The sequence below is a fragment of the Passer domesticus genome, chromosome 21, assembly GCF_036417665.1.
Source record: "Passer domesticus isolate bPasDom1 chromosome 21, bPasDom1.hap1, whole genome shotgun sequence".
Taxonomy (NCBI): domain Eukaryota; kingdom Metazoa; phylum Chordata; class Aves; order Passeriformes; family Passeridae; genus Passer; species Passer domesticus.
The window spans coordinates 3,041,770-3,064,514 of record NC_087494.1 but is presented as its reverse complement, the minus strand read 5'-3'; the positions used below and the strand labels follow the sequence as shown (position 1 = coordinate 3,064,514).

The window sequence follows — 22,745 nt, the reverse complement described above, 5'->3', positions numbered from 1 at the left end:
CCAGGACAAGGCACAGCTGCCATTTTTTTTGTTTGTTTTTATTATTAAATACACCCTGGGAGGCACAGAGGGAAGTGAGACCAGAGCCCATCCACCCTGGCAGGCCCAGAGCCTTAAACAAATAAAAACCCCACAACAAAAAGTTAAAAAACAAAAATAAAAAAAGCACCCAAACAAAACCCCTAACAATGCCAGACCTCCCCCCCCATCTCCAACTCCCACAGTCTAGATTTAGAAAGAAACCCACAAAGAAGAAAACAAGGAGAAAGTCCCCAGGAAATCCACCCCGAGCAGCAGCCTGCACCATGCCTGGCCACGGTCCCAGGGCCACCTCCACCCCTCTCTGCTCTCCTCCAGCTGGGATGCCACAGCCACTGGCTGCACGTTCTTTGGGAAGTCAGCAGCAGGGCAGGTAGAGTCCACCTGTCCATCCCCGTGGACAGCTGCCTGTCCTGCAGCTGGCACCTCTGGGGCTCAGTAAATGATCTCATAAACTGTCGCTTTCTTGTCCCCTGAGCCCGTCACGATGAACTGGTCATCCGTGGAGATGTCACAGCTGAGGACTGAGGAGGTTTCCTTCGACTGCAGAGAGCAGGGGTAAGCACAAAATCAGCCTCAGAGCAAGGTCCCAACCCCCCTCCTTGGGGAGGCTGCAGGGATGAGTTTATGGGGCTGGCACGTAATTAGAGCTGGGTTGTGCTGGGCAGCTCCTGGCAGCCTCAGCCCAGGAGCCCCAGGCCTGCTGGCTGCTCACCTGGAAGATGCTGGCTCCGTAGGGCGTCCGCCAGGCGTTGAGCAGGTTGTCCTTCCCCGTGCTCACAAACCACTTCCCTGTGGAGGGACAAAGCAGCCTCATGTCACCACACCAGAGCCAGCAGCAGATCCTGCCCAGGCTGTGAAACACACAGAGAGAGGCAGCCACGGCTCTGCCAGCCATGAGCCAAGGGAACACAAAGAGGAGTTTGGCTCCAGCAGCCAGCACTGCTCCAAGAGGGAGGGATACCCCTTCTCTGAGCATCATCCACCAGGACAGGGCTGGCTACCAGAACAAATGCTTGCCCAGTGCAACGAGCCCTGTGACACACAGACAGAAGTAGAGGTGGCATCCATAAGGCTCCAGAGCAAGGGGGGGCCAGGAGAGGTGTGCCTACCGCAGGAGGCGAATTTGAGAGAGAGGACACAGCTCTCGTGGAGGTGCAGCTGGTACTTGTCGGGTTTGGTGACGTGCAGGATCTCCACGTTGCTGCTCTCCATGCCCACGGCCAGCCACTCTCCCATGGGGCAGTAGCCCAGGGAGAAGATCTGAGGGGACACACAGGCTCACACAGTGGCCCAGCAGGTCCCACTGGCCCCAGGCTGCTGCCAGGGAGCTCCAGCCCTACCTGGGAGCTGAAGTCGTGCTGCTGCAGCTGCCGGCCCTCCCGCAGGTCCCAGCAGCGCACGGTGTTGTCCAGCCCCCCTGTCCACAGCTTGGTGCCATCGTTGGAGATGTCAATGCAGCTGGCACCATCCGTGTGGCCTTGAAACTGCCTGGGAAAGAGGGGGATGGAGAGGAAGAGGGCACAGCTGTCAGGGCAGCCAGCACCTGCAGCACGGAGTGTGGGCAGGGCAGCACCAGCAGTGAGGAGCTGCAAGGACAGGCACTGTCCCGTGGCCAGGGTTAGACACAGGGAGGGGACAGGGACGTGCTGCAGGGGACTGAGCAGTCCCTGTCCCGAGGAGTCCCCAGCAGTCCTGCCCATGCTCCCCCCTGCCCCAAACTCACCTGACCAGTGTCTGGTTCTGCAGGTCCCACACCACGATGTTGCCGTCGCTGCAGCAGGAGAAGCAGACTTTGGCGTCAGGGCTGATGGCCAGGGCGTAGCAGGCGGGGGCAGAGGAGGTGAGCTCAGCCTTGATGCGGGGCGTGGGGGCTGCCAGGTCCCAGATGGACAGGGTGCTGGCCTCCCCCCCCACGATCAGGCTGCGGCCGTCGGGGAGCAGCTTGCAGGAGCGGATGTAGTTGTCACGGTTCTGAACGGGGTGACAGGCAACAGGGCAAGGCAAGGGGGACATGATGAGCACACAGGGCCTTGCAGGAGACACTTCTCCTCCTCCCACTGCAGATGGGAAAGGCCCCTCTGTCCCCTCTGCTGGAGCAGGGGCACATTCCCCTTCCCAGCCCCAGCCCAAAGGCATTTCTGCTCCTCCTCTTCATCCTCATCCTCACCAGGCAGTCCAGCTGAGCCACGGCCGTCTTGGTGCCCGGCTGCCCCACGTCCCAGACCTTGACACAGCCCTTGCCCCCGGTGTAGACGTGTCTGGTGGAGTTGCTGATGGTGACAGCACAGACCACCTCGCCGTGGCTCAGGGTGTGCAGCTGCCGCGCGTGCCGGGGGATGCCGGAGCCCACGAGGGCGTCGGGGGGGAACGGCACCGGCTGCATCTGCCCGTCGGCACTGACGTGGAAGGAGTAGGCACTGCAAGGGAGCAGAGCAGTGAGAGGCAGAGCAGAACCCTGCGTGGACAGGGGCTGGTGCCACGCAGGTCCTGCACAGGCAGCACGGTCTGGAGTCAGAGCCATGAGCAGAACACACCCAGCGATGCCAGCTGGGCACACAACAACCACAGCCCGACTTTCCCCAGGCTGTGCTCTTGGCCCCAGCTTTTCCACACAGTCCAAATTCAACCCCACAAGCCACCACATCCCCTCCCCATCCAGCCCAGCCCCACTTACGGCTTGCCCGAGGTCCCCACTTGCATGCCGGTCACCAGCCCTGGGACGCGCATGTGGGGGTGCGGGTCGTAGCCCACCTGCAGGGGACAGCGGGTGAGAGCAGCTCACAGCCTGTGACCCCAGAGCCCCACGGGGACGAGGTCACGCACCAGGGGCGAGCGCCCATAGCCGCCGGCTCCCACGGCGGCCGCAGCCCCGTTGAGCTGGGGGGACATGAGGTGGAGGCTGGCGTAGGCGCCGCTCCCGGCCACGTCCCCATTGACCGCAGGGTGTGCCAAGCCAAAGGCGGCCGAGTAGGGGCTCTGCACTCCCAGCGGATTCCTCAGGCCCAGGGCTGGTGGGGGAGAGGCAGAGTGAAGGGATGGGGCCCTGCAGACAGAGCTTGGAGACCCACCCAGGCCCCAGCGGGGCCAAGCTCACCCAGGGGGTCCACGGGGACCTTGGCAGCGGCGGGGCGGAACTGCTGGGCACTGCTGGAGCCTGGCAGGCTGTCACCCTGGGAGGTGGGCGTGCTGGACTTCAGGCTGGGTGTTCCTGCCTTCTCCACCTGCCAGGAACAGAATGGGGAGGTGGCAGCTGCACCATGCTCCTGCCAGGGGGTCCCTGTTGGCTCCCCCTCAATGACAGCCCAGCCCCGCCAGTGCTGAAGGGTCTGTGGGATCTCCCTTCCCTCCAGCACTTTGCCCCATGGGTTGGAGGTGGGGGGAGCCAGCCGAGCCCAGGCAGCAAGGACACAAGCACAGGCTCCAAGTGAGTCACACGTACCGTGGGTGCATCCTTGCTCCGAGACGGGGACGTGCTGCTGGAGGAGGCCATGGAGGTGGGACTGAGGGGCATGGCCTCCTTCCTGCCCACTGGGACCTTCTCCACGCCGTTCTCCCGGGACGAGTAGGAGTGGACGCTATGCGGGGAGGAGGGGTCCTGGGGAGGGAGGGAAATCAGCAGGAGCAGAGCAGGCTGGAGAGCAGGGAAGTCCCAAGTTATGGGGAGCTGGTGGCTCAAGAAGGGCCAGGATGCCAGCCTGGATGCTGGGGCTCACTGCTGCTGCTGGCGAGGGTCAGGGAGCACAGCTGCCACTGGCACCTCCCTGTGATGCCCACCTCTGCCCGGAGCAGCCTGTTAGTCCCACCCTCGGGGATGGACAGCACACTCTGACCCCACAGCCCTCCCAGTGTCCCAGGACACACTGACCCCAGACCCCTCCCAGTGTCCCAGCACACTGACCTCATCCACCACCAAGTTGTCTTCACTTTTGTCTGCATCGCTGCCCTGAAACGTGGAGCACGGTTGGAGCCACAGGGGCTGCAGCTGCCCTCACTCCTGTCTGGAGCTGTGCCAGAGGCACAGGCAGCTCCATTCCTCACCCCACAGGAGAGGATGGGGTCACCCCAAGCCCCCCAGCCCTGGGCTCACATAGTCTGTAACAAACTCCTTCTCCTCCACCTTCCTCTTCTTGCTGCCGCTCAGGTACTCGGCGATGGCTCGCGCGCGCTCCCCGTTCGACAGCGCCAGGGAGCTCTGGGTGAGGGACAGGGTCAGTGCCCAGGGACAGGCAGCACCAAGGCAGGGCTGCCTCCAGGAGCACGGAGTGCCCCAGCCCAGCCCTGTGTCCTGAGCACAGCCAGTGCCACCACAGAATGGTGCAAGAGAAGAAAAGGCACTTACGGGGCCGGGGTCTCGGTCTGTGGCTGTGGCAGCGCAGAGGAGCAGCAGCAGGAGGAGGAGGAGGAGGGAAACGGGGACAGGCTGTGTCACCACCAAGAGCCCCCAGGAAAGCCACCCACTTCACCCACGGCTGCTGGGGCGTTCACAGCAGGGCCAGACCAGCACGACAGCAGCAGGGTGGTCCCAGACCCTCCCCCACCAGCCCCTTCCCACGAGGGTGCTGGTCACTGGAGGATGTTCCCACCCAAACCCCCTGCAGCTGCAAGCCCCCTGCCCCTCCAGCCCAGCTGGCAGCCCTGAGGCGTGGACAAGTGGCCCCCACCCAGCCCTGGTCCCACCCCAGGGAAGTGCCCAGGTAAAAAGGGCATGGGGAACCCCAGCACCTCCTGTTCCCAGCCTCACTCAGATCCCCTCAGCCACCCCAAGCTCTGGCTCCCCACACTCACACTCACCCCTGGGCTCTGTGTCATGGACTCCTCGGTCGTCCTTGGCAAGGAGCTGGGCCTGAGCCCCCAGTGCCCCCGAGAGTGCCAGCAGCCCCGAGGCACTGCTGATGCCAGCGAGGCCAGCGGGCTGCATGCCCGAGGGGTGGGGGGTCAGCGGGATGGGGGGAGCGTGGTGCGAGAGGTGCTGGGTCTGCAGCTGGTGCTGGAGAGGAGAGGGGACAGCAGAGTCAAAGGGCTGTGCCAGGACAGCTGCTGGGCAGGTGAGGGGCAAGAGGCAGCCGTGGGTCACTCAGCAACGGGGCCTGGGTGTGGAGGGGCAGGGCATGCACCCAGGGTGCCCCCAGTAATGTTCTGGGGGCTCCCCATCCCTCCCACCAACCCCTCCCACCCTGGGCTGGATGGGGAACCTGCTGCAGCCTCGAGGGAGGAGCTGAGTGGGGATGGTGGTGACCCCCCTCCACCCAGGGCACAGGGCACCAGGACACAGTGACACACGTCAGCCACCACCCCCAACCCCAGCTGCATCTCCTGCACCCCGAGTCCTGCTGGCAGCCCCCAAACCAGCCTGGCTTGCCCCTCTCCTCCCCTCCACTCAGCTGCACGAGGGGCAGGGCTGCAGCCAGGGGCAGGAGGGGTCTCAGCCCCGGCATGGCAGGAGCCCGGGAGGTGCCAGCATGGCAGAGCCCCCCAGCCCTGGCCCTGGAGAGGCGGGAAGTGGCGGGCAGAGGGTCGACGTACCCCGATGGCCGCGTTCAGGTCGGTCATAGTCACCTGCTTCGCTCGCTCCACAGCCTGGACCACCTGCTGCTGGTGCTGTGGGGAGACAAGACAGGGGCTGGGGCAGGCTGGGGCAGGCTGGTTTCTTTCCCCGGGCCCCAGAGGAGCTCTGCACAGCTGGCTGGGCCCGAGGGCTCACCCACCTCCTGAGACAGGAACGGGATGAGCTGGGCGCAGATCACGTTGAGCCGCTTGGCGATCTCCGTCTGCCAGGGGAGGAGAGACACAGCTGGTCAGGGCACGGGGCAGAGCAGACCCCACTCTGAGGGACCCCGAGGCTGCCAGGAGAGCCCCCTCACCTCACCCGGGCAGTCTCTGGGTGCTGACACCCAGCCCAAGGGCTGCTGCTCAGCACTGCTGAGCAAAAACACCCCGGGGCAACAATTCCTGTTCACAACAACACCTCTTTCAAAACCCAGCATGCTCCATCCCCACCCTGAGAGCCCTGGGACGGCTTCCAGCTCCTCCCTGCCCGGGACATGAAGCCCCCCGGCCCATGCCACCCCCAAGCAAGCCCCCAGCCCAGCAGCCAAGGCCCCTGCAGGCTCCCCCCTGCCCTCCAGGCAGCCCCTGCGGGCACTATGCCCACCCCCTGCAGCCCTCCCAGCCCAGAGGAAGCCCTGGAGAGGTGCTCTCCTTCCAGCTGCTGTTTTCCTGCAACACTCGAGTGCCACTGGCAATCAGGAGCGAGGAGTGCAGGGAGGGAGAGCAGCGTCGTGCTGTGCCGTGCCATGTTCCTGCAGCACCCCCCTGCCATCTTCCAGAGCCCCATCCTCCTGTGGCACCCCCCTTCCAGCTTCCAGTGCCCCACCAGCCCCAACCTTCACGGACATTCAGCCATCCCTGGCCTCACAGACACAACCCAAAGATGCCCCAAAGGCTGTGGGGACAGGCTCCCGTCCCTGCTGATGAGAGCAGACACAGCCCACGAGGAGCTGGCACCAGAGGGGGGACAGAGATCAGCAGCTGTCCCTAAACCCAGCTGGGGGAGGGATCCCTCTGCTCTTGGGTGGGCAGGGGATGTCCTGGGCACAGGAGCTCAGGTAAGATGCTCTCCCAAGCCCCTGTCCACCCTGGTGGGGAGGATGAAAACACCGTGGAGCTGAGAGCAGGGGGTTGAACCCAGACCCCCTTATCAGCCCCCAGAGGAGACCAAAGGACAGAACTGACCCCTGGATTTCCCTGCCAGGACCTTGGGCACATGTCCCATGCCCCAGGGACAGAACCAACCCCTGGATGTCCCTGCCAGGACCTTGGGCACATCTCCCACGCCCCAGGGACAGAACCAACCCCTGGATGTCCCTGCCAGGACCTTGGGCACATCTCCCACGCCCAGCTGGTGCAGGTGCCAAAGTGCCAGGGTGAGGGGGCACGGCTGGTGTGGGGACACAGACCCAGGGACCCTCCATGCTGCCCTCCAGAGCAGCTGCCAGCCCCAAAGCACAGAAACAATCTGGCACCTGCCCTCACTTCCCCTTCTGAGGGAGGAAAAAAAGAGAAAGAAAAGAAAGGAAGAGGGGGGGGAGCAAGGAGATTTGGCAGCCGGCAGTTCTGGGAAGGATTTAGCTGTCTCCCGGGGCCGGCAGTGATGGATTCTCTTCCCTAATGCACTGATGGGCAGCAGCTCCTTGGGGAGAGCTGCCTCCAATTCACTCGCACTCGTTAATGTGCAATTTACTGGCACTTTAACGCTCTCAGCATGAAAAATGATCACGCTGTTTGCAGCCCCCCCAGCCACCAGCACCGTCGCCTCCCCTCTGGCTCGCGGTGAGCAAGTCCAAGGCCAGGCAGATTCGGGGAGGTGCTTTTATAGAAAGCTACAGGCCCCTTTCCATGCCAAAAACAAAGCAACAATAAAAAAAAATTAACGTCTCCTGCTCGTTCCTGTTTTGATCCTCTCCTGCCAAGCCTTGAGAGCTGCAGCAGCACAGCCAGCCCCCAGCCCCATTTCCCAAAAAAAACCCCAGAGCAGAACCCCACGCCTTGGCCCTTGGTGATGGGCACCTGGGGGCACAGCAAGGACAGAGGCTCGGTCCGTGGCCATGGGGGGCAGCAGGAGCGCTCAGACCCGCCCGGGCCGGTGAGCAGAGCGGGATTTGGGGAGGGGAGGAGGGCAGGGGCCGGGGCCGCGGGGCAGCGCTCACCCGCGGCTCCGCTTCCCCTTCTCACACAATGGCCGCTGCCTGTCGGAGCAGACTTGCGGGCCCTTGCTCAAAGTGCCGACAGCTCACTGGCCGGCGGCCAGCGGCACCTGGGGCTGGCAGAAAACACGAGCCGGAGAGGGCTGCGAGAGAAGGAGCAGCCCGGGGAGAGGAGCCCGCAGCGCTCCGGGAGAGGCTCCGCTCCGGGCGCACCTCGGGCATCTCCTCACAAGGGCAGCTCCTCACCTGGCATCGGCAGGGATGCCAGGACACGAGGGCATCCCGGAGGGGCAGAACACCCTCCCAGCGGGCACAGAGCTGGCAGGAGAGGCTGACAGGCTGTCCTGAGCTGGGGACAGGGGCCAGCTCTGCCCGCCCCAGCGCAACAGTTGGCGGCGGCGGGCGCGGGGCGGGCAGGAAGGCGGCAGCGCCTCGCCAGGCTCCTCCGCAGCCTCTTTAAAAATAGATGAGAAGAAACCTTCTGTCTCAGAGCAGCTGGTGACCCGGAGCTCGGCACAGGGGAGGAAGGGAGGAAGGGAGGGAGGGGAAGCAGCGAGGGAGGATGCGCAGCCCCCAGAGCCCACCCAGCCCCCAAACCCTTCTTTCTCCTCAGAATGCCCCTGGGCCAGGGGCAGCAGACACTTGTAAAGGTGTGGACCAGAGCCCATCAGGCTGCTGTGGCCCTGCAGCCCCCCTCACCCTGAGGAAGAAGCCAGTCTCCTGCACAACACTGAGCACTCACAGCCGGGGTGAGCGGCCGTGCAAGCACAAATCCTCCACCACCGCTCCCTGCCTGACACAGCCAGAGCATCACAGCCCAGGCCGGGCACCCTGAACCCAAAACCACAGCACAGACGTGTGTGGGGACCTAAGGAGGCAGCCAAGGCCATGGCACCGAGCCACACAAAGCACAGGGAAGGGGACACATCCCCCACAAACACTGAGCTACAGCAGGGAGCAGCTTCCCATGCTGCCTGTGGGGACAGCCCTGAAGAGCCCAGGTGGCAAAGTGGGGCCAGGGAGCTGGGACCAAGGAGGTGGACAGAGCTCCCAGCCCACCAGACTCACCTGTTTGTGCATCTCGATGTTCAGGCCATAGGACATCTCGTAGTACTGCGAGGGAGAGAAGCAGCATCAGCACGGCTCTGAGGCCAGGGACACTCCCAGGCACAAAATCCTCTGTGCTGCTGGCACACCGGGTCAGCCTGGCCACAAACAGTCGTGGTGTGGCCATGGGGACAACACAGTCCCCAGCCCCTCTCCCAGGAGCTGTCTGGCACACAGCTGCAGCCCTCAGGATGGACACAGCCCTCCCAGGACTCCTGCAGGAACGGGGACAACCCACACAGGAGCAGATTTGGCACCACAAGCTGTGGCAGAAAGTCCTGCTCCAACACCACGGCTCTTTTTGGGGGAAAACCAGACAGTAACAGCCACAGGAACCAAATCTCAGGGCCTGGCCACACAACCCAAAAGCAAGGGGAAGGCAAAGCAGCCCTGCACGTCCTTTGATGGTTCAGAGGAGATCCCACACCACCCTTCTCCTTTCAGGTGGAGCTCACTAACCATGACATAATGACGCTGGATTTCTGTTTTTTCTGTTGCCAGCTTTTCACATTCTAACTTCAAGCTGTGAAAATAAAGAGGAGAGAGAAGGAGAAGGAGCAACCCCCCCTTGGTCCTCCCAATGACAGGATGTCCCTGGCTGGACAGAGCACGAGCCCTCCCAGTGTACCACAGGCTTCATCCTCCTCTCAGCTTCAATCCCAACTCCCAGCACAAGCCAAGAAAACCACCTGAAAGAGGGCAGGAAGGGGCTGATAAAGAGGAGGTGGACACCAAAAGGATCTGGGCATCAGGGAGCAATTTGCACGGACTCTTAACCCCCTCCCCAGCATCTGCTTCCCAAATGGAGTGAGCTGCAAAGCTTAGCTGCATTTCAAACCCCAGCGTGGGGAAGGGGAGGTGATCCTGGGCAGCAGCCTCACGGATCAGAGGGACTCCAGGTCTTAGTGATGCCTCTGGCTCAGCCCAGGAGCTGGGTGCTGGAAGCCAGCACCTCCTCCCGGGGCTTTTGGCAGGTAAAGGCTGAGTTTCCCCTCAAACAGAAACGTTTCAGGCTCCCAAGGTGATGCTTGGCACAGCCACGCTCTGGAGGGACCAGTCCAGCAGCCACACTGGATGGTGCTGCCCAGTGCCAGGAGGAGCCTGCTGCTGGCCAGCACCATGAAGTGCCCAGGTCACACACTGGCATGGGAACTCTGGCAGCTTCTCACCTGTGGTATTGGTTCTGCAGGAACTGGAATTCCTCCTTGATGCGATCCAAGGTCTCTGGGTAAGTCAGCTTGAGGGACTGGGGGGTGCTGGGGATGGCACTGGCAGCAACAGCGGCTCCCGAGGCAGCAGAGGGTGCCTGGAGGTGGGCCTAGGCAGAGATGGCACCTCCAGGGTCACTGCTGCTGCCCAGCCAGGCTGGCACATCCCCCAGGGCTCTCCTGCACCCGGGGAAGAGGCCACGGGCACATCTGGGAGAGCAGCACATGCAGGAGCTTGCACAAGGAGTTAGTGGAGAGGAAACTGGTCACAACCAGGCACCAAGGGCCTCGTCAGCATCGGTTTGGCCACCGAGCCAGAAGGGATAGATGACCACGGGTGGCACTGGGCATTGCACAGACCTGGTGGCCTGTCCTCACCCAGCCACCCCACAGCCGAGCTCCCGGCCTGCCCATCACCGTCCCACCATCCCTCCCCGGTGAATCCCGCTGCAGGCACCGCACAAAGCCCCGACCCGCAGCGCCGGGGCTCGCCACGGCTTTGGGAAGAGCCCGGCGCCGCACCGAGCATCGCACGCGGTACCGGCGCCGGTGCCAGCCCGCACCGAGCGGCAGCCGGCCTGGGGGGCGCAGGGCCGGGCTGGCACCGCTGCGAGGGGACGGGGGCTCACCGGGGGCCGGTTCTGCGGGAACATCCTCGGCACCGGACAGGCCCGGGACCCTCCGGCCGCGCGGGCCCCGAAACTGCTCCCAGCTCCGGATCAGGCCCTGGAGAAGAACCCGGGGGTCACCGCCCGGCGCTGCCCGGGGGCGCGGGGCCCCGGCCCCGCCCGCAGCCCCCGTTCCGCGGGGACCGAGGGCCCCGGGGCTCCCCGCGGGCTCCGCGGACCCGCCCAGCCCCGGCCCCCCGCGCCGCGCAGACAATGGCCCCGCCGCCGCCCGCCGCAGGTACGGCCGCGGGGCGGCACCGGCCTCGCCGCCCACCCAGCCCCGAGCGGGGCCGGACCCCGGCCGGCGCACACCGAGCCGAACCGAACCGGACCGGGCCGGCGGGATGGGACGGGACGGGACGGGACGGAACGGAACGGGACGGGACTCACCGCGCTGCGGGTCCCAGACCCGGCCCCGGCCCCAGGCGCGCGCCCCTGCGGCGGGGCGGGCCGGGCCGGGCCCGGTGGAGCCGAGCCGAGCCGGGCCGAGCCGAGCCGGGCTGGGGCGGGCCGAGCCGAGCGCAGCCGAGTGCAGCCGAGCCGGGCCGAGCCCCCGCCCCGCCCCGCCCCGCCCCGCCCGCGCGGCCGCCGCTCTGCGGAGCGCGATCAATGAACGCGCGCGAGCGCCAGCTCCACGTGGGGCCTGGCCCGTGCGGGCAGTCGCCCCCGCCGCCAGCCAATGGGAGCGCGCCCAGGGCGGCCGCCCCCACGTGGGCCGCGCGGAGCTGCCTTCCCATTGGTCAGCCCCGGCCCGGCCGGCGCGCGGGTGTCAATCAAGGGAGGCCGAGCGGCGAACGAGGGGGCGGCGCCGCGGTTTAACCCTTGCGGGGCCGGGGAGCGCAGGGGACCGGGAGGGGACCGAGAGGGGACGGGGAACGGGCCGCTCCCGCCGCCCCTCGCGGGAGCCCGGGCACTGCACGCACCCTCCCAGCCCCTCAGTGAGGACCCCCGGCTCCGGCACCGCGGCTTTGCCCGCAAAACGGAGCCGGGAGGTTGCACCGGCGCCGCTGTCCCCGCCGTCCCGGGCAGCTTTTTGGTGGTAAACACAAGAAGTCGCCGTGTCTCGTTCCGTGTCCGTCCCCCCCTCCCTTTCCCTTTGTTTTTTTTTTTTTTTTATTAAGGAAACAAACGAACCCGACGCCACCCACGCAGCACTCCCCGGTCCCGCCTCACCGGGAATTCCCTGCGCCGTGTGATGGCGGAGCGGCAGCATCCCTGTGCCAGGCACAGCTCCTGGGAAAGGCTCCTGGGCCAGGCCTGTTTTCCAGCCCCGGGAAAGGGCTCTGACAGCCCCCAGCTCGCTGCCACCCCCCCACGCCCCTTGGGATGGGCAGGTACTGAACTGGGAAGGGGACGCCAGTGTCACTGTCCCAGCAGCCCTACAACAGCCCCGCATGGCCACCAGCGCTGTCACCTCCTCCCAGCGCTCCCCGTGGCGCACACAGCCCACTGGGCTTTCCTCGTGGATTTCCTGCTGGTTTGACTCCTTTCAGGACATTTCCAGGGTGCTCGACATTTTCCGCTGCTGCGGGTCAATCCGGGCTTACACCGAGCAGGAAATAAAACACTGGAGGAGCAGCAGCTGCGAGCAGCCTCTCCCCCTCTTTAACCTCAATCCAGCAGCCCTTTCCTCTCCCCCAGCCCCATCCTCGTGGTGCTGTCGCCGTCCAAAGGCGGCAGTGGCTCGGCCAGCAGGGCTGGCACGGAACGGGCTGGGGGAAGCCGAGCCCCCCTTTGCCTGCCCAAGTGACAGGAACTTGCCTCCAGCCCCTGGAAGAGAAGAACAATAACAATCACAACCTCTACAAACCCACGGAGAGGGAGCAGGGCTGTGCGAGGGCCACCCGTGCCTCGGCAGCCCGGGGCTGATGGGCTGTGCGGGATTTTCCAGCTCCCAGCCAGGTTCTGCTGCCTTCACCGAGTCAGGACCGCCCTCGGGGCAGCCCAGCTCGTTTAGCCCCATTTTGCCCAGTCTGTTCCCTGGCTTTTCTCCCCGGGATTTTCCCAGAGCAGTTGCGATCTCAGATGGGAGATCTCCCATTGCTGCAGCTCTGCTGGGAAAAGCCAGGCAGCGACTCCCCCACTCTGGATGCTCCTGTTCCCACTGCACCCCTCTTGGCCCCACACCTGCGACCAGCGGGGTTTGTGCTCTGGGGAGAGAGGGGAGCTGCTGGGCAGAGCAGCAGAAGAGCAGTCTCCCAAGCCTTATTATATTTTAAAATGTAATAACAGCGCCATGTCTATTTTCGTAGACAGAACAGATCATTTCTGGAAGAGGCCCATAAATCTCAAACAGAGGGGAAATAATTTGGCCAAGGTCATGTTAAGGCAAAATATTAAAATAGAAAAAATTAAAAAAAAAAAGCAGTTTAGAGCTGGACTGAGGCATCATCTCTGCTCTAAACCTCTCTCCCAGCCTGGGAATCCTGTCCCCCCTGCCCTTCTGCTTCCCAGCGTTACACCATGGGGCTGAGGGGCCAAGACACGTGAGGGGCTGGCTGGGAGAGAGCAGGGACCCCAGCGAGGGCCCTGGCAGGATCCTGGCAGGATCTGCCCCGGGGACAGCCCCTGCAGCAGCCCCACACTGCGCCGTGCTGGGGAGCCTCAGGGACCCAGGATTGGGGACAAAGGACCAGGATTGGGGATGAGGGACCAGGATTGGGGACTAAGGACTAGGATTTGGGACTAAGGACCAGGACTGGGGACAAGGGACCAGGACTGGGGACTAGGGACGGGCTGGGCTGTCCCCACTGGCTGCAGGATGTTGGCAGGGGTGGGGAAAAGCCATTCCGGCACTGATGAGGAAAATCCTGTCACTGCCACCTCCGCTGTCCCCACCAGCAGTCCCTGCATGCCATCCCGGTACCAGGCCATCCATCACCACGGCTGTGCCTCCCGGCACGGGCACAGGGCCGGGGGAGGCTCAGCTTTGGCAGAAAAGGACCCAGAGCAGCCTCCTGAGCCCTCAGAGCCGCCCCTGGGCAGGAGCCAGGCCGGTGGGGGAGAGCCAGGCACCCGCAGGGCCCGGGCTCGGCAGCCAGGCTCTTCCCGAGAGCGCGTCCCTGGCAGCGCCGCCGCTCTGCGCGGACCCTGGCAAGCGGCAGAAAACAAAACTGCTGCTCTACCCTCTGGCTGCTTCTCCGGGCTCGCCTGCCAGCTCCCCGCATGCCAGCGCGGCTCCGGCGGGGCCGGGGCTCCTGTCCAGCGGTGCCAACCCAGCCCCTGCCCTGCCCAGGGGCATCCCCGGCAGCGCCAAGCGCCGCTGACCCGGGACAGGCACGGGCCAGGACAGGTTCTTGCTTGCCTGGTGCTCTGGTGAGAAAGAGGTGACATTTCACAGCCTCCCCCGAGAGTGCTTTCCTCTCCCCTTTCCTCCTCCTGCGCCGATTTAATTTCTTCTATAGCTCCCTTCTTCCCTTAGCGAGATCAAAGAAATCCGTGGAAAAGGCACATTTCAGCGGAAACGCCGATTGAGGGGATGGGGGAGGCAGCGCTGGGGGGATCAGAGGAGGAGGAGGAGGAGGAGGAGGAGAAGAGAGGCTGGAGGGAGCATCTGGCTCCACGCAGGGTCCCGGCAGGACGGAACGGGCCGGGCAGCGGGGGGGACACCGGAGCTTGGGCGGCGGCGCTACCGGGACCGGGACCGGGGGCTGCTCCACCCGGGGCACCGGGGGCTGCTCCTGCAGGGCTACCGGGGGCTCCTCCGCCCGGGGCACCGGGGGCTGCTCCACCCTGGGCACCGGGGCTCCTCCGCCCGGGGCACCGGGGCTCGGCTCGGCGGCTCCGCCGGGCTCCTGCTGCCCCCTGCCGCCCCGGCGGGACGGGACAGTGCCCGCTCCCGGCCGGTGACCCCCGGGGCCGCTCCGAGACCCCAGCCCGGTCTCCGTCCCCGGTGTCCCCGCCTCGCAGAGCCCCCGCAGCCCCCGCGGGCCAGCGCTGTCCCCTCCGCCCGTCCTGGTCCGGCAGCCAGCGCCTCCCTGAGCCCGCCGCGCTCGGGGGAAAGGCCCTCGGGCAGGGCTGCCCTCGGGCAGGGCTGCCAGCCTGCCAGCCGACGGTGCCATGGCATCGGTGTCCCCCAGCACATCCCCGAGCCGGGGCCACCTCAGGCCCCGGAGCCGCGGGCGCATCTGGCCGCAGCATCTCCCGTGGCTGCCGTCCAGGGAAGGGGATGTTTGGGGGATGAGTAACATCCTTCCTGGCAGGGCCGCTGCCCGCTCCTGGAAGCTGCTGCCGGCACCGAGAGCAGCTCGGCCCCTTCGCCCGCCCCTTGCCCCGCTCAGCCGCGGAAAGGAGCCAAGAGCGAGGAGGAGCTCGGGGATGGGGCCGGGGCAACCCAAGCCCGTGGAGTCGGCACGAGTCCCAGGTGCCAGGGAGAAGGGAGGGAGGATGCTGCGTGGCACGGTTGGAAGCAGCCAGGAGGCACAGGTTGGGGGAGGCAGCTCCAGGCCCCCTCTGGAGCAGGGCTGCGAGCCAGATCCTGGCTGTGTGCTGCCAGAAGCAGCTTATTTTGGAAGGGAGGCGTGCTGGCAGAGTGCTCGGTGCGCCGGGCTGCTGACGCCGGGGAACAGGACGGCTCTCATCAGGTCCCGGCCGTGCCTCGCAGCCCAACGCTGCTTGGCTTCAGCCCGCAGCAAAATCTGCCCCAGCAGCAGCAGGGCTGCATCCCCAGCTCCTGAGTCACCCCTGAGCAGGGTGGACACTGCAGTCACGAGTCAGCACGCTGCCCGGGGCCTGGAGTCACCCTCAGCACCAGAGGGGCTTCCTGGGACTCGCCCAACAGGATGGACAGAGCTCTCACCAGCCCTGAGCCATCCAGCAAGGTGCAAGCTCAAGCCTTGAACCAAGGAAGAGGCACGCAGGCCTCATCCCAGCCCTGGAGCCTGCTTGCCCTCTGCTCAGCTCCCAGCAGCAGTGTCAGCCTCTCAGGAGCCCAGCCCGGCCTCTCCAGGGGCTCAGACCCTCCAGGCAGCCGGGTCCAGCTGGAAGCTGCAGCAGCACCCACCAGCTCTAGGATGGATCCCAAACTTCACAGCACACAAGGGACCTGCTTTGCCTTCTCCAGGTGCTCTGCTGGCACCCCTGGGGCTGAGCCAGCGCAGGCAGCCCCTTGCCAGCACCCCTGTCCCTGCAGAGACGGGCCAGGAGCACACCTGGAGCAGGCTGCTGTGCCTGGACATGGCTTGGGAGCTCCTGCAGCTTCCATGTGGCTTGGCATGGCACGAGCTTGGTCAGGTCTCAGCCCATCCTGCAGCAGGGCACAGCTGTGAGCCGGGGGATGCAGCAGCCAAGCTCCCAACACGCACAGCCAGCCCTGCCCTTCGGAGCCACACACTGCAGCATTGTGGCCTGGCTGGTTTTTCCAGAGATGCATCCAAGGGGCGCAATCAGATCTCCAGGGAAGGGAGCAGGCACGTTCCTGGCTGTGCAGAGGAGCTGTCGAGGCAGTGCCAGGAACTGGGGCAGTTGCTGGGCACCGCAGCAGCCAAAGGAAAATCAAGCAGGCAGCTCCCAAACCTGGGCTGTGCCTCGCTGCTCGGCTCCAGGAGCTGCCGAGCCTCTGCAGAGCTTTGTTTGCAAACCCTGCGGCAGAGCTGCCCTGCCCTGGCACTTCCTCCAGCTTTGTTTTACACCAACACATATTAAACAACCAGCCTGGAGGGCTGGGATGGGGGAAGGACCCTGCTGGGGGCGCAGGGAAGTGATTGTGGGAAGAAAACTCTAGTGGAAAACAGAAAAGTAGCGTCAGGGAAAGGGAGTTCCCTCCACACAGGGAGGTTGTTTTTGATCAGGGCTTGTCTAGACTGGAGTCACCCACACTGCACAAGCACATCAACACCACGCAGCCAGCCCGGGGCTCCCTGCTCTTCCCAGCAGGACAGAGGAGCTGCACTCACCCAGCGTGGGCAAGAGCTGACCCTGGCACTGCCCATCCCACCCCCAAAGGGACTGGGGGGACCCTCAGGCTGCCAGGGTGCTGCCTCCCAGTGTCCCTCCTTTCTTCCCAGCAGTCAGGGGGCTCTGTGCCCCCAGGCTCCCCAGCCTGGCCCTGTCACCTGTCCCCAGGGCAGCAGAGGGACACAGGTCAGCAGTTCCAGAGCTCCCAGCTCCCTCCCTGCCTTCCCCCTGCTCAGCTGCAGGGCAGCCAAGGGAGCTGCAGGCACACAGCGTCACTTTTTCCAAGAGCCTCTCCCTGCTCTCCCTCCTCCCTCGCAGAGCAGGGCTGCAGGGAGCCCTGCAGAGCTGGGGAGTGCAGGAGGCTCCTGGATCAGGGCAAAGGATGGACCTGGCTGGGATGGCTCTCCTGCAGCTCAAAGCACAACCCTGTGAGTGTGACACCTCACAGGCAAGGAGCACCTGGCTCGAGGCCCAGCCCACCTTTCCCAGTGCACCTGGGAGAGTGGCTTAGCCCTGACAGCCCCCACCCACAGCTGAGGGGCTTCAGACACCTTTCTCTAGGAAAAGGAAACCCCAAACACTTAAGCCCATCCACTCCTAGGCCAGGAGCATCCATGAAAAAAGAGAACAGGCCTGACACAGACATTCTTTAAGGATGATCTAATTTAAAAACAACATCGTAATGAAAATGCATGTATTTTAAAAAGAGACCCACAGCACTCCAGTGCTGGAGGCAGCCACGTGTCAGTGATGGGACTGCTCTGTACCCATTGCCCCCACTTTCCCAGGACATTTGGACAGCTCCACATCCCCATTTATTTTCCTTTACCACAGAAAATGTCTCCCTAGCCCCGCCACACACCCTAAAGCATCAGCTGAAGCTGCAGGAGGGACAAAGGCTGGAGCAGCAGCCCCGTGCCCAAGGCAGGCATGAAGCAGGCAGGGGGCAAACAGCTCTGGCTCCCAGCACTGCAGAGCTGGGCACAGCCAGAGAAGAGCCTGCCCAGGCACCTTTTGCTCACAGCAGCTGCTGGCGGGCAGGACTGCTCTTAAAGGTAATCAATGGAGCAGAGAAGAGCTCTGGATTGCTTTAATCCTTTCCAAAACACTCTAGCCAGCCCAGAAGCTGTCCTGCTCCCTCTGCGCCTGTGAGGATTTGTACTTGTATGGCTGGATAATTTGACAGGGACAACACACACTCGGCCCAGGCAGCCTCAGCCTTCCCAAGGAGCTTGCTCTTGGCTCAGTGTGCTCTGCCAGCCCAATAAATCCACCCCCACGTGCCGCCCTCCCCTCCCTCCCTCGCACGAAGGGCTGGGACGGCAGCCTTGGGGCGTGACTCGGACAAACAGGGGGGGAGGACACGGTGGGGGAGGACATCCCCTCCCCACGGGCAGGGCGCTGGCATCACCAGGCAGCGGCAGCACCACGGGCACGGGGAGCCAGGCGCCGCGGCACCGCGGGAGCGGGACAGGCAGGGCTGTCAGCCAGTGTCAGCCAGAGGCACCAGAGCCCACGGTCAGTACAGAGCCAGCTGTCCCCGGAGCACGGCGAGGGGCAGGGCTGCACCCGGGCTCACGGGGCACCCCGGTAGCTGTAGTGATTGTGGTCGGGGTCGCTGAGGGTGAGGGGCAGGCTGGGCTTGCGCTCCGGGTCCTTCTCCTCGCGCTGCCGCGGGGGACGCTGCTTGAAGAAGTCGGAGACGTAGTGGACCTGGAAGGGAAGGTTGGGGAGGCCCGTGTCAGGCCAAGCAGGAGCCCAGCAGAGCTGCAGGCTGCAGAGGGGACACTCACGATGAGGACGGCGATGAGAGCGCCCTGCAGCAGCCCCACCAGCACGTCGCTCCAGTGGTGCTTGTAGTCGGACACCCGCGTGTAGCCCACGAAGATGGCGAAGGCGATGAGGAGGAACTGGATGGTGGGACGCAGCAGCCGGGCCCACTTCCCCACCAGGCGGGCCTGCACGTAGAGCTGGGGGGCAAGGAAGGGAGGAATGAGCCAGGGCAGGGGTCAGCAGCCAGCCCAGGACGGGGTGCTGGGGGCAGGGGAGCCGTGGGGGATCTGGCACGGCACTCACCGCCAGGAACATCATGCAGTACATCCCAAAGGAAGAGTGTCCCGAGTAGAAGGACAGTCTGTGGGGCAAAAAGAAAGGGTCAGGCCATGAGCGAGCCCCCAGCTAGTCCCCACAAGACCCCTACCCACCCCACAGGCTGTGCCCTGCAACAGGAGAGCCTCAATACCCATCTGGGGCTGCCACTGGGCAGGTGGAACAGACACATCCTGTGGCACGTGGCTCACCTGGACTCGGTGACATTCCTGCTCTCTCCCTGGCAGACGTTCTCCAGCTGCACATAGATGGAGCAGTTCACCTTGGACCAGTCAGGGTTGCAGACAGCCAGGAAGTTTGGCCGGAGTCGGCCGATCATGTACTTGGCCAGGTCAGTCAGGGACTGGCTGATGGCCCCCCCGAAGAGAAAGGTCCCAACCACCTTGTAGAGGGCAGCCAGGTAATTGTTGAATTCTGACTTGGAGTAGAGACGCTCGGTGTAGACCAGGTAGGCCTCCCCCGATGAGATCTGCAGAGAGCAGGGGAAGAGGTGAGGGCTGGGGGTGACTGAGCAGCTCCCCAGGGGTGCAGGATGCTCTGGCTCTGTGGCACAGGAGCCCCTGGCATCCACAGGAGCCCACGGGCCCTCTCCCCCTCCCTGCAGGGAGCCAGCCCCATGGGATGTGGCTCTCCCCACTCCAGTGGGAGCTCTGCCCCCAGGCAGAGCAGGGCTCAAGCTGAGGGTGTTGCTGCCCTCCCAGGGCTCTGGAGGTGGCTGTGCTGGGCCCCAGCTTCCAGCTACAACACGTCAGCATGGCCCTGTCCTGGAGGAGAGGGGGTGGCAGCTCCTTACAATGAAAACAGTGCAGCTGATGGTGACCCCGGCCATGAGGCCGTGGGTGATGGTGTCTGCCTTGTAGGGGTAGCGGATGGAGTCATCGTTGCAGTAGAAGCCTCGCTTGTAGGGGGAGTTCACCAGCGTGAGGATGATGAAGGGCAGAGACGCTGCAAGGCACAGAGAGGGTGAGGACTGGGGACAGCAGCCAGCAGGCTCCACACCAGCACACAGCACTCACCCCTAAGTCTCTGCTCCCCGATGCCAGGGAGGGATCCCCCCAAGGATGAAGCCCTGAGCCACCTGTACCCAGGGCAGGAGGACCTGAACCCAGCAGAGCACTGCCCTGAGAGCGATAGGGCCCTATCAGAGCTCACAGATGCCTGCAGCACCCAGATACCACAGGAGACAGCCACAAACGGGCACCCACAGAGCCCCTCGGGCTGCCCCGCTCCTCCCAGGCACTGCAGGGGCAAGGGAGGGCCTGTGCCCTCTTCTCACACTGCCCAGCCTAGGAAGACAGGGCTGATAAAATTAACGAGCACAGGCGTCTTTTAAACCTGTTTTACAGCAGGGAAGGGCTCCCAGATGGTCCCAGCAGAGCCCTCACAGCAGCTCCAGGAGGAGATGCTGTACACGACCCAGTCCAGGCACAACAGGACTCCAGTGCACTCGGCTTGCCCCCCTCATCCTCCCACAGCCCCTGTCAGCCTCTCCTCTCCCCCGGGCTCCTGGGGGCTCTGGGGAGAGGCTGTGCTGCCTGGGCAGCCTGGACAAGGAGGCTTTTCCACCCAGCACGCTGCAGCCCCGGCCACGGGCAGCTGCGAGCTCACCCAGCACTGTCCCCGAGATCCAGAGGGGTTTTGGGGTCTCTGCGCCGCACAGCAGCCGTGCCAGCCCCCCGCTGGAACGGGGCCCCTGCTCCTGCTCCATCCCTGCTCAGGAAGGGCCAAGGACGGCTTCCAGGACGCTCCCCAGGGAAGCGGCCCCCCCTCCCCGCAGGCCACCTTAGGCCGGGCTCCTCTCCCAGTTCCGCCTTTCCCGGCGGTTTCCGCCTCTCCTCGTTCCTCCGTCTCCCGGGAGCCCGCACCTTTGTCCCCGCCCGTGCCCGCCCCGGGGGTCCCGCGCCTCCCGCGCCCACCGAGCGAGCCCCGGGGGCTGCCCCGCCGCCCCCGCCGCGGGCAGGGAACCGGCCCCGCTCCCTCCTCCCCGCACACCTCAGACGTCCATTTTCAGCTCAAATTAGACACCAATTTTCTTTCTGGATAATTTCATCCTCCAAAAAAAGCTCCCCTAAAAATATAAAGCACCGGCCCGCGGGAGGGAAAGGCGCTCCGAGCGGCACCGGGACCCGGCCTCTCCCCCGCCCCGCCGCCGGGGAAGCTCCGGCCGCGATCCCGATCCGGGCCTTTATTTTTAGTCCGTCTTAATTCGTTACTTCCTTGCGGCAGTTTTAGAAACATTTCCCCGCACTGTGGGGGCAGAGGGGGTCCCAGAAGGGGTGCTCCGAGCCCACCGGCCCCGCTCCGTCCCGCGGAGCGCCGGGCTCGGCGGCGGGCAGGCGGCCAGGGCGGCGGCGGAACCGTCCCGGTGCCGCCCGAGCCGAGCGACCCTCCCGGCCAGCCACAGACCGGCTCCCACCCCCCGCGGGACCGTTCCCGGAAAGGGAACAGCCCCGAGAACCGGGACCCCCGACGAGCCCGGGAGGGCTGGGGCAGGAGCCGGTGGCTCCCGGCGGAGGCCCGGAGCCCCGGAGATCGGCCGGGCAGGTGCCGGCCACGCTGCCCCAGCCCGGCGGGGTCGCGGAGCCGCGGTGCCTGCCGCGGAGCCGCCCCCAGCCCAGCCCCACCGGGGGCACCGGCGGCACCGGCGGCACGCGGGGACGCGGCGGGGCCGCCGGCACGGAGCCCTCACCGACCGCCAGGCACAGCACGTCGAGCGCCACGAAGACCTTCCTGCGCTCCATCCCGCAGCCGGTGCGGCCCCGCGGCCCGGCCCCGCGGCTCACATGGCCCGGAACGGCGCGGGCCCGGCCGGGAGGTAAAGTCCGGGCGGGGCGGGGCGGAGCGGGCCCGGTGCCCCCGCCCAGGGCCGGGGCGGGGCGGCAGCGGCGGCGCCGGGGCAGGTGCGGGGCGCGGCGGGGCCGGGACCCCTCGGGACCCCTCCGGACCCCGACCCCGCTCGCCCCCCGCCGCTTCCTCCGGCTCCGTGCCGGCGTCCGCGGCTCCGGCCCTCCCGAGCCCCCCGGTGCCCGCCCCGCCCGTGCCTGCGCCAAGGGGAAGGGGGAGAAGAAAGCGAGCGAGGCCGCTTCGGGAGCCGCCCGAGTCCCACCCGCCTCGGGCCTATGTCCCGAGGAGGAAAAAAGGGGCAAAAAGGAAAGTTGTGGCCCTGAAATGTGCTGGCTGCCGTGGTTTGTGCAGACGTGAGGCTGGCTCGGTGGCAAGATGGGCTCTCGAGGGAAGCAGGGACGTCCAGACGCCGGTGTGAGCACACAGGCTGAGCCAGGAGCTGATTTACCCCGAGACACTGGGCTGTATTTCCTGAGCCTCCGACATCCCGGTGCTTCCCGCTGGGTTTGGGGACACGCTGAAACCAGAATGGGGACAGGAGCACAGGTCCCTCAGCAGTTCCCGGTGGGAGCAGGGACAGTCGCATCCCGGCTGTTTGCTCCAGGCCGGATGTCGGGAAGGAAACAAATAACACAGAAACCACCCATGGCTGATAACTGCGGTGACTGAAGCGCAGCCTGAGCAGAATGTCAAGGCTGTTTGTGGGAAGCCGAGACAGCTGGAAGCACTCTCGGGAGTTTCAGGAGAGGGGACAGAACCACGGGCCAGCTTTCCCCGGCCCTGATGTGCCCCGGTGCAGCTTCCTCCTGCCCTCCGGTGCCACGGGGGCCCTGGCACACCGCTGGGGCAGGATGTGCCCCGCACACGCTGCCTGCAGACCCCAACCGAACAACGGAGAGCCCCGAGGCAGGAGAGCTGGGGGGATGCCCAGGCTGTGTCGTGCAGTCGATGTGAAGATTAAAACGCTCTCTCACCGCTGATCAGCCCCTCCTCAGCAGAGCCTCCAGCAGTCCTGCCTGTGGGAGGGCTCCGGGCCGGGCCGCCGTGGGGACACGGATGTGACAGCGTGGGGCTCCGGGGACACGGCACGGACGCGTAGAGGAAGCTCCGCACGGCCCAGCACGACTTTGCCCGGGGGCCTCCGGGGGGTGCCAGCCCAGCCCAGCCCA

The 22,745-nt window shown here is 65.3% G+C and overlaps 2 protein-coding genes across 5 annotated transcripts; both read right to left on the bottom strand.

Annotated features, from left to right (window-relative positions):
* Positions 1 to 20: 20 nt before the first annotated feature.
* LOC135284873 (transducin-like enhancer protein 1) lies at positions 21 to 11,279 on the bottom strand. 2 transcript variants are annotated; one of them, XM_064396643.1, is made up of 21 exons: positions 11,119 to 11,279; positions 10,690 to 10,786; positions 10,022 to 10,170; positions 9,312 to 9,375; positions 8,814 to 8,858; positions 5,748 to 5,810; positions 5,566 to 5,640; positions 4,834 to 5,029; positions 4,382 to 4,404; positions 4,130 to 4,234; positions 3,941 to 3,985; positions 3,482 to 3,637; positions 3,137 to 3,263; positions 2,866 to 3,050; positions 2,717 to 2,793; positions 2,210 to 2,459; positions 1,766 to 2,013; positions 1,383 to 1,530; positions 1,152 to 1,302; positions 755 to 831; positions 21 to 582 (listed from the first exon to the last, which is right to left on the bottom strand). In XM_064396643.1, exons 2-21 carry the CDS (start codon positions 10,711 to 10,713, stop codon positions 475 to 477), a joined length of 2,316 nt encoding a protein of 771 aa, XP_064252713.1. In that variant the 5' UTR covers positions 10,714 to 10,786; positions 11,119 to 11,279; the 3' UTR covers positions 21 to 474. The 2 variants fall into 2 exon arrangements, with proteins under 2 accessions (XP_064252713.1, XP_064252714.1); XM_064396644.1 differs by having other exon boundaries at positions 5,599 to 5,640.
* A 5,989-nt stretch (positions 11,280 to 17,268) lies between these two features.
* On the bottom strand, positions 17,269 to 21,578 carry PLPP2 (phospholipid phosphatase 2). Of its 3 annotated transcripts, none has more exons than XM_064396664.1 (6): positions 21,422 to 21,578; positions 19,526 to 19,677; positions 18,924 to 19,201; positions 18,700 to 18,757; positions 18,417 to 18,593; positions 17,269 to 18,336 (listed from the first exon to the last, which is right to left on the bottom strand). In XM_064396664.1, exons 1-6 carry the CDS (start codon positions 21,471 to 21,473, stop codon positions 18,199 to 18,201), a joined length of 855 nt encoding a protein of 284 aa, XP_064252734.1. In that variant the 5' UTR covers positions 21,474 to 21,578; the 3' UTR covers positions 17,269 to 18,198. The 3 variants fall into 3 exon arrangements, with proteins under 3 accessions (XP_064252734.1, XP_064252736.1, XP_064252735.1); XM_064396666.1 differs by having other exon boundaries at positions 21,426 to 21,514; XM_064396665.1 differs by lacking the exon at positions 21,422 to 21,578 and adding an exon at positions 20,725 to 20,882.
* Between the last annotated feature and the right edge of the window lie 1,167 nt (positions 21,579 to 22,745).

Coding starts and splice junctions, on each gene's coding strand:
- PLPP2 (XM_064396664.1), bottom strand. CDS start 21,473: ATGGAGCGCAGGAAGGTCTTCGTGGCGCTCGACGTGCTGTGCCTGGCG. Junction 18,758..18,923: donor AGGAATGTCACCGAGTCCAG/GTGAGCCACGTG, acceptor TTTGCCCCACAG/ACTGTCCTTCTACTCGGGAC. Junction 18,337..18,416: donor CTCTCATCGCCGTCCTCATC/GTGAGTGTCCCC, acceptor CTTCCCTTCCAG/GTCCACTACGTCTCCGACTT.
- LOC135284873 (XM_064396643.1), bottom strand. CDS start 10,713: ATGTTCCCGCAGAACCGGCCCCCG. Junction 5,811..8,813: donor ACATCGAGATGCACAAACAG/GTGAGTCTGGTG, acceptor CTCCCCTGGCAG/ACGGAGATCGCCAAGCGGCT. Junction 3,638..3,940: donor ACAACTTGGTGGTGGATGAG/GTCAGTGTGCTG, acceptor CTCCCTCCCCAG/GACCCCTCCTCCCCGCATAG.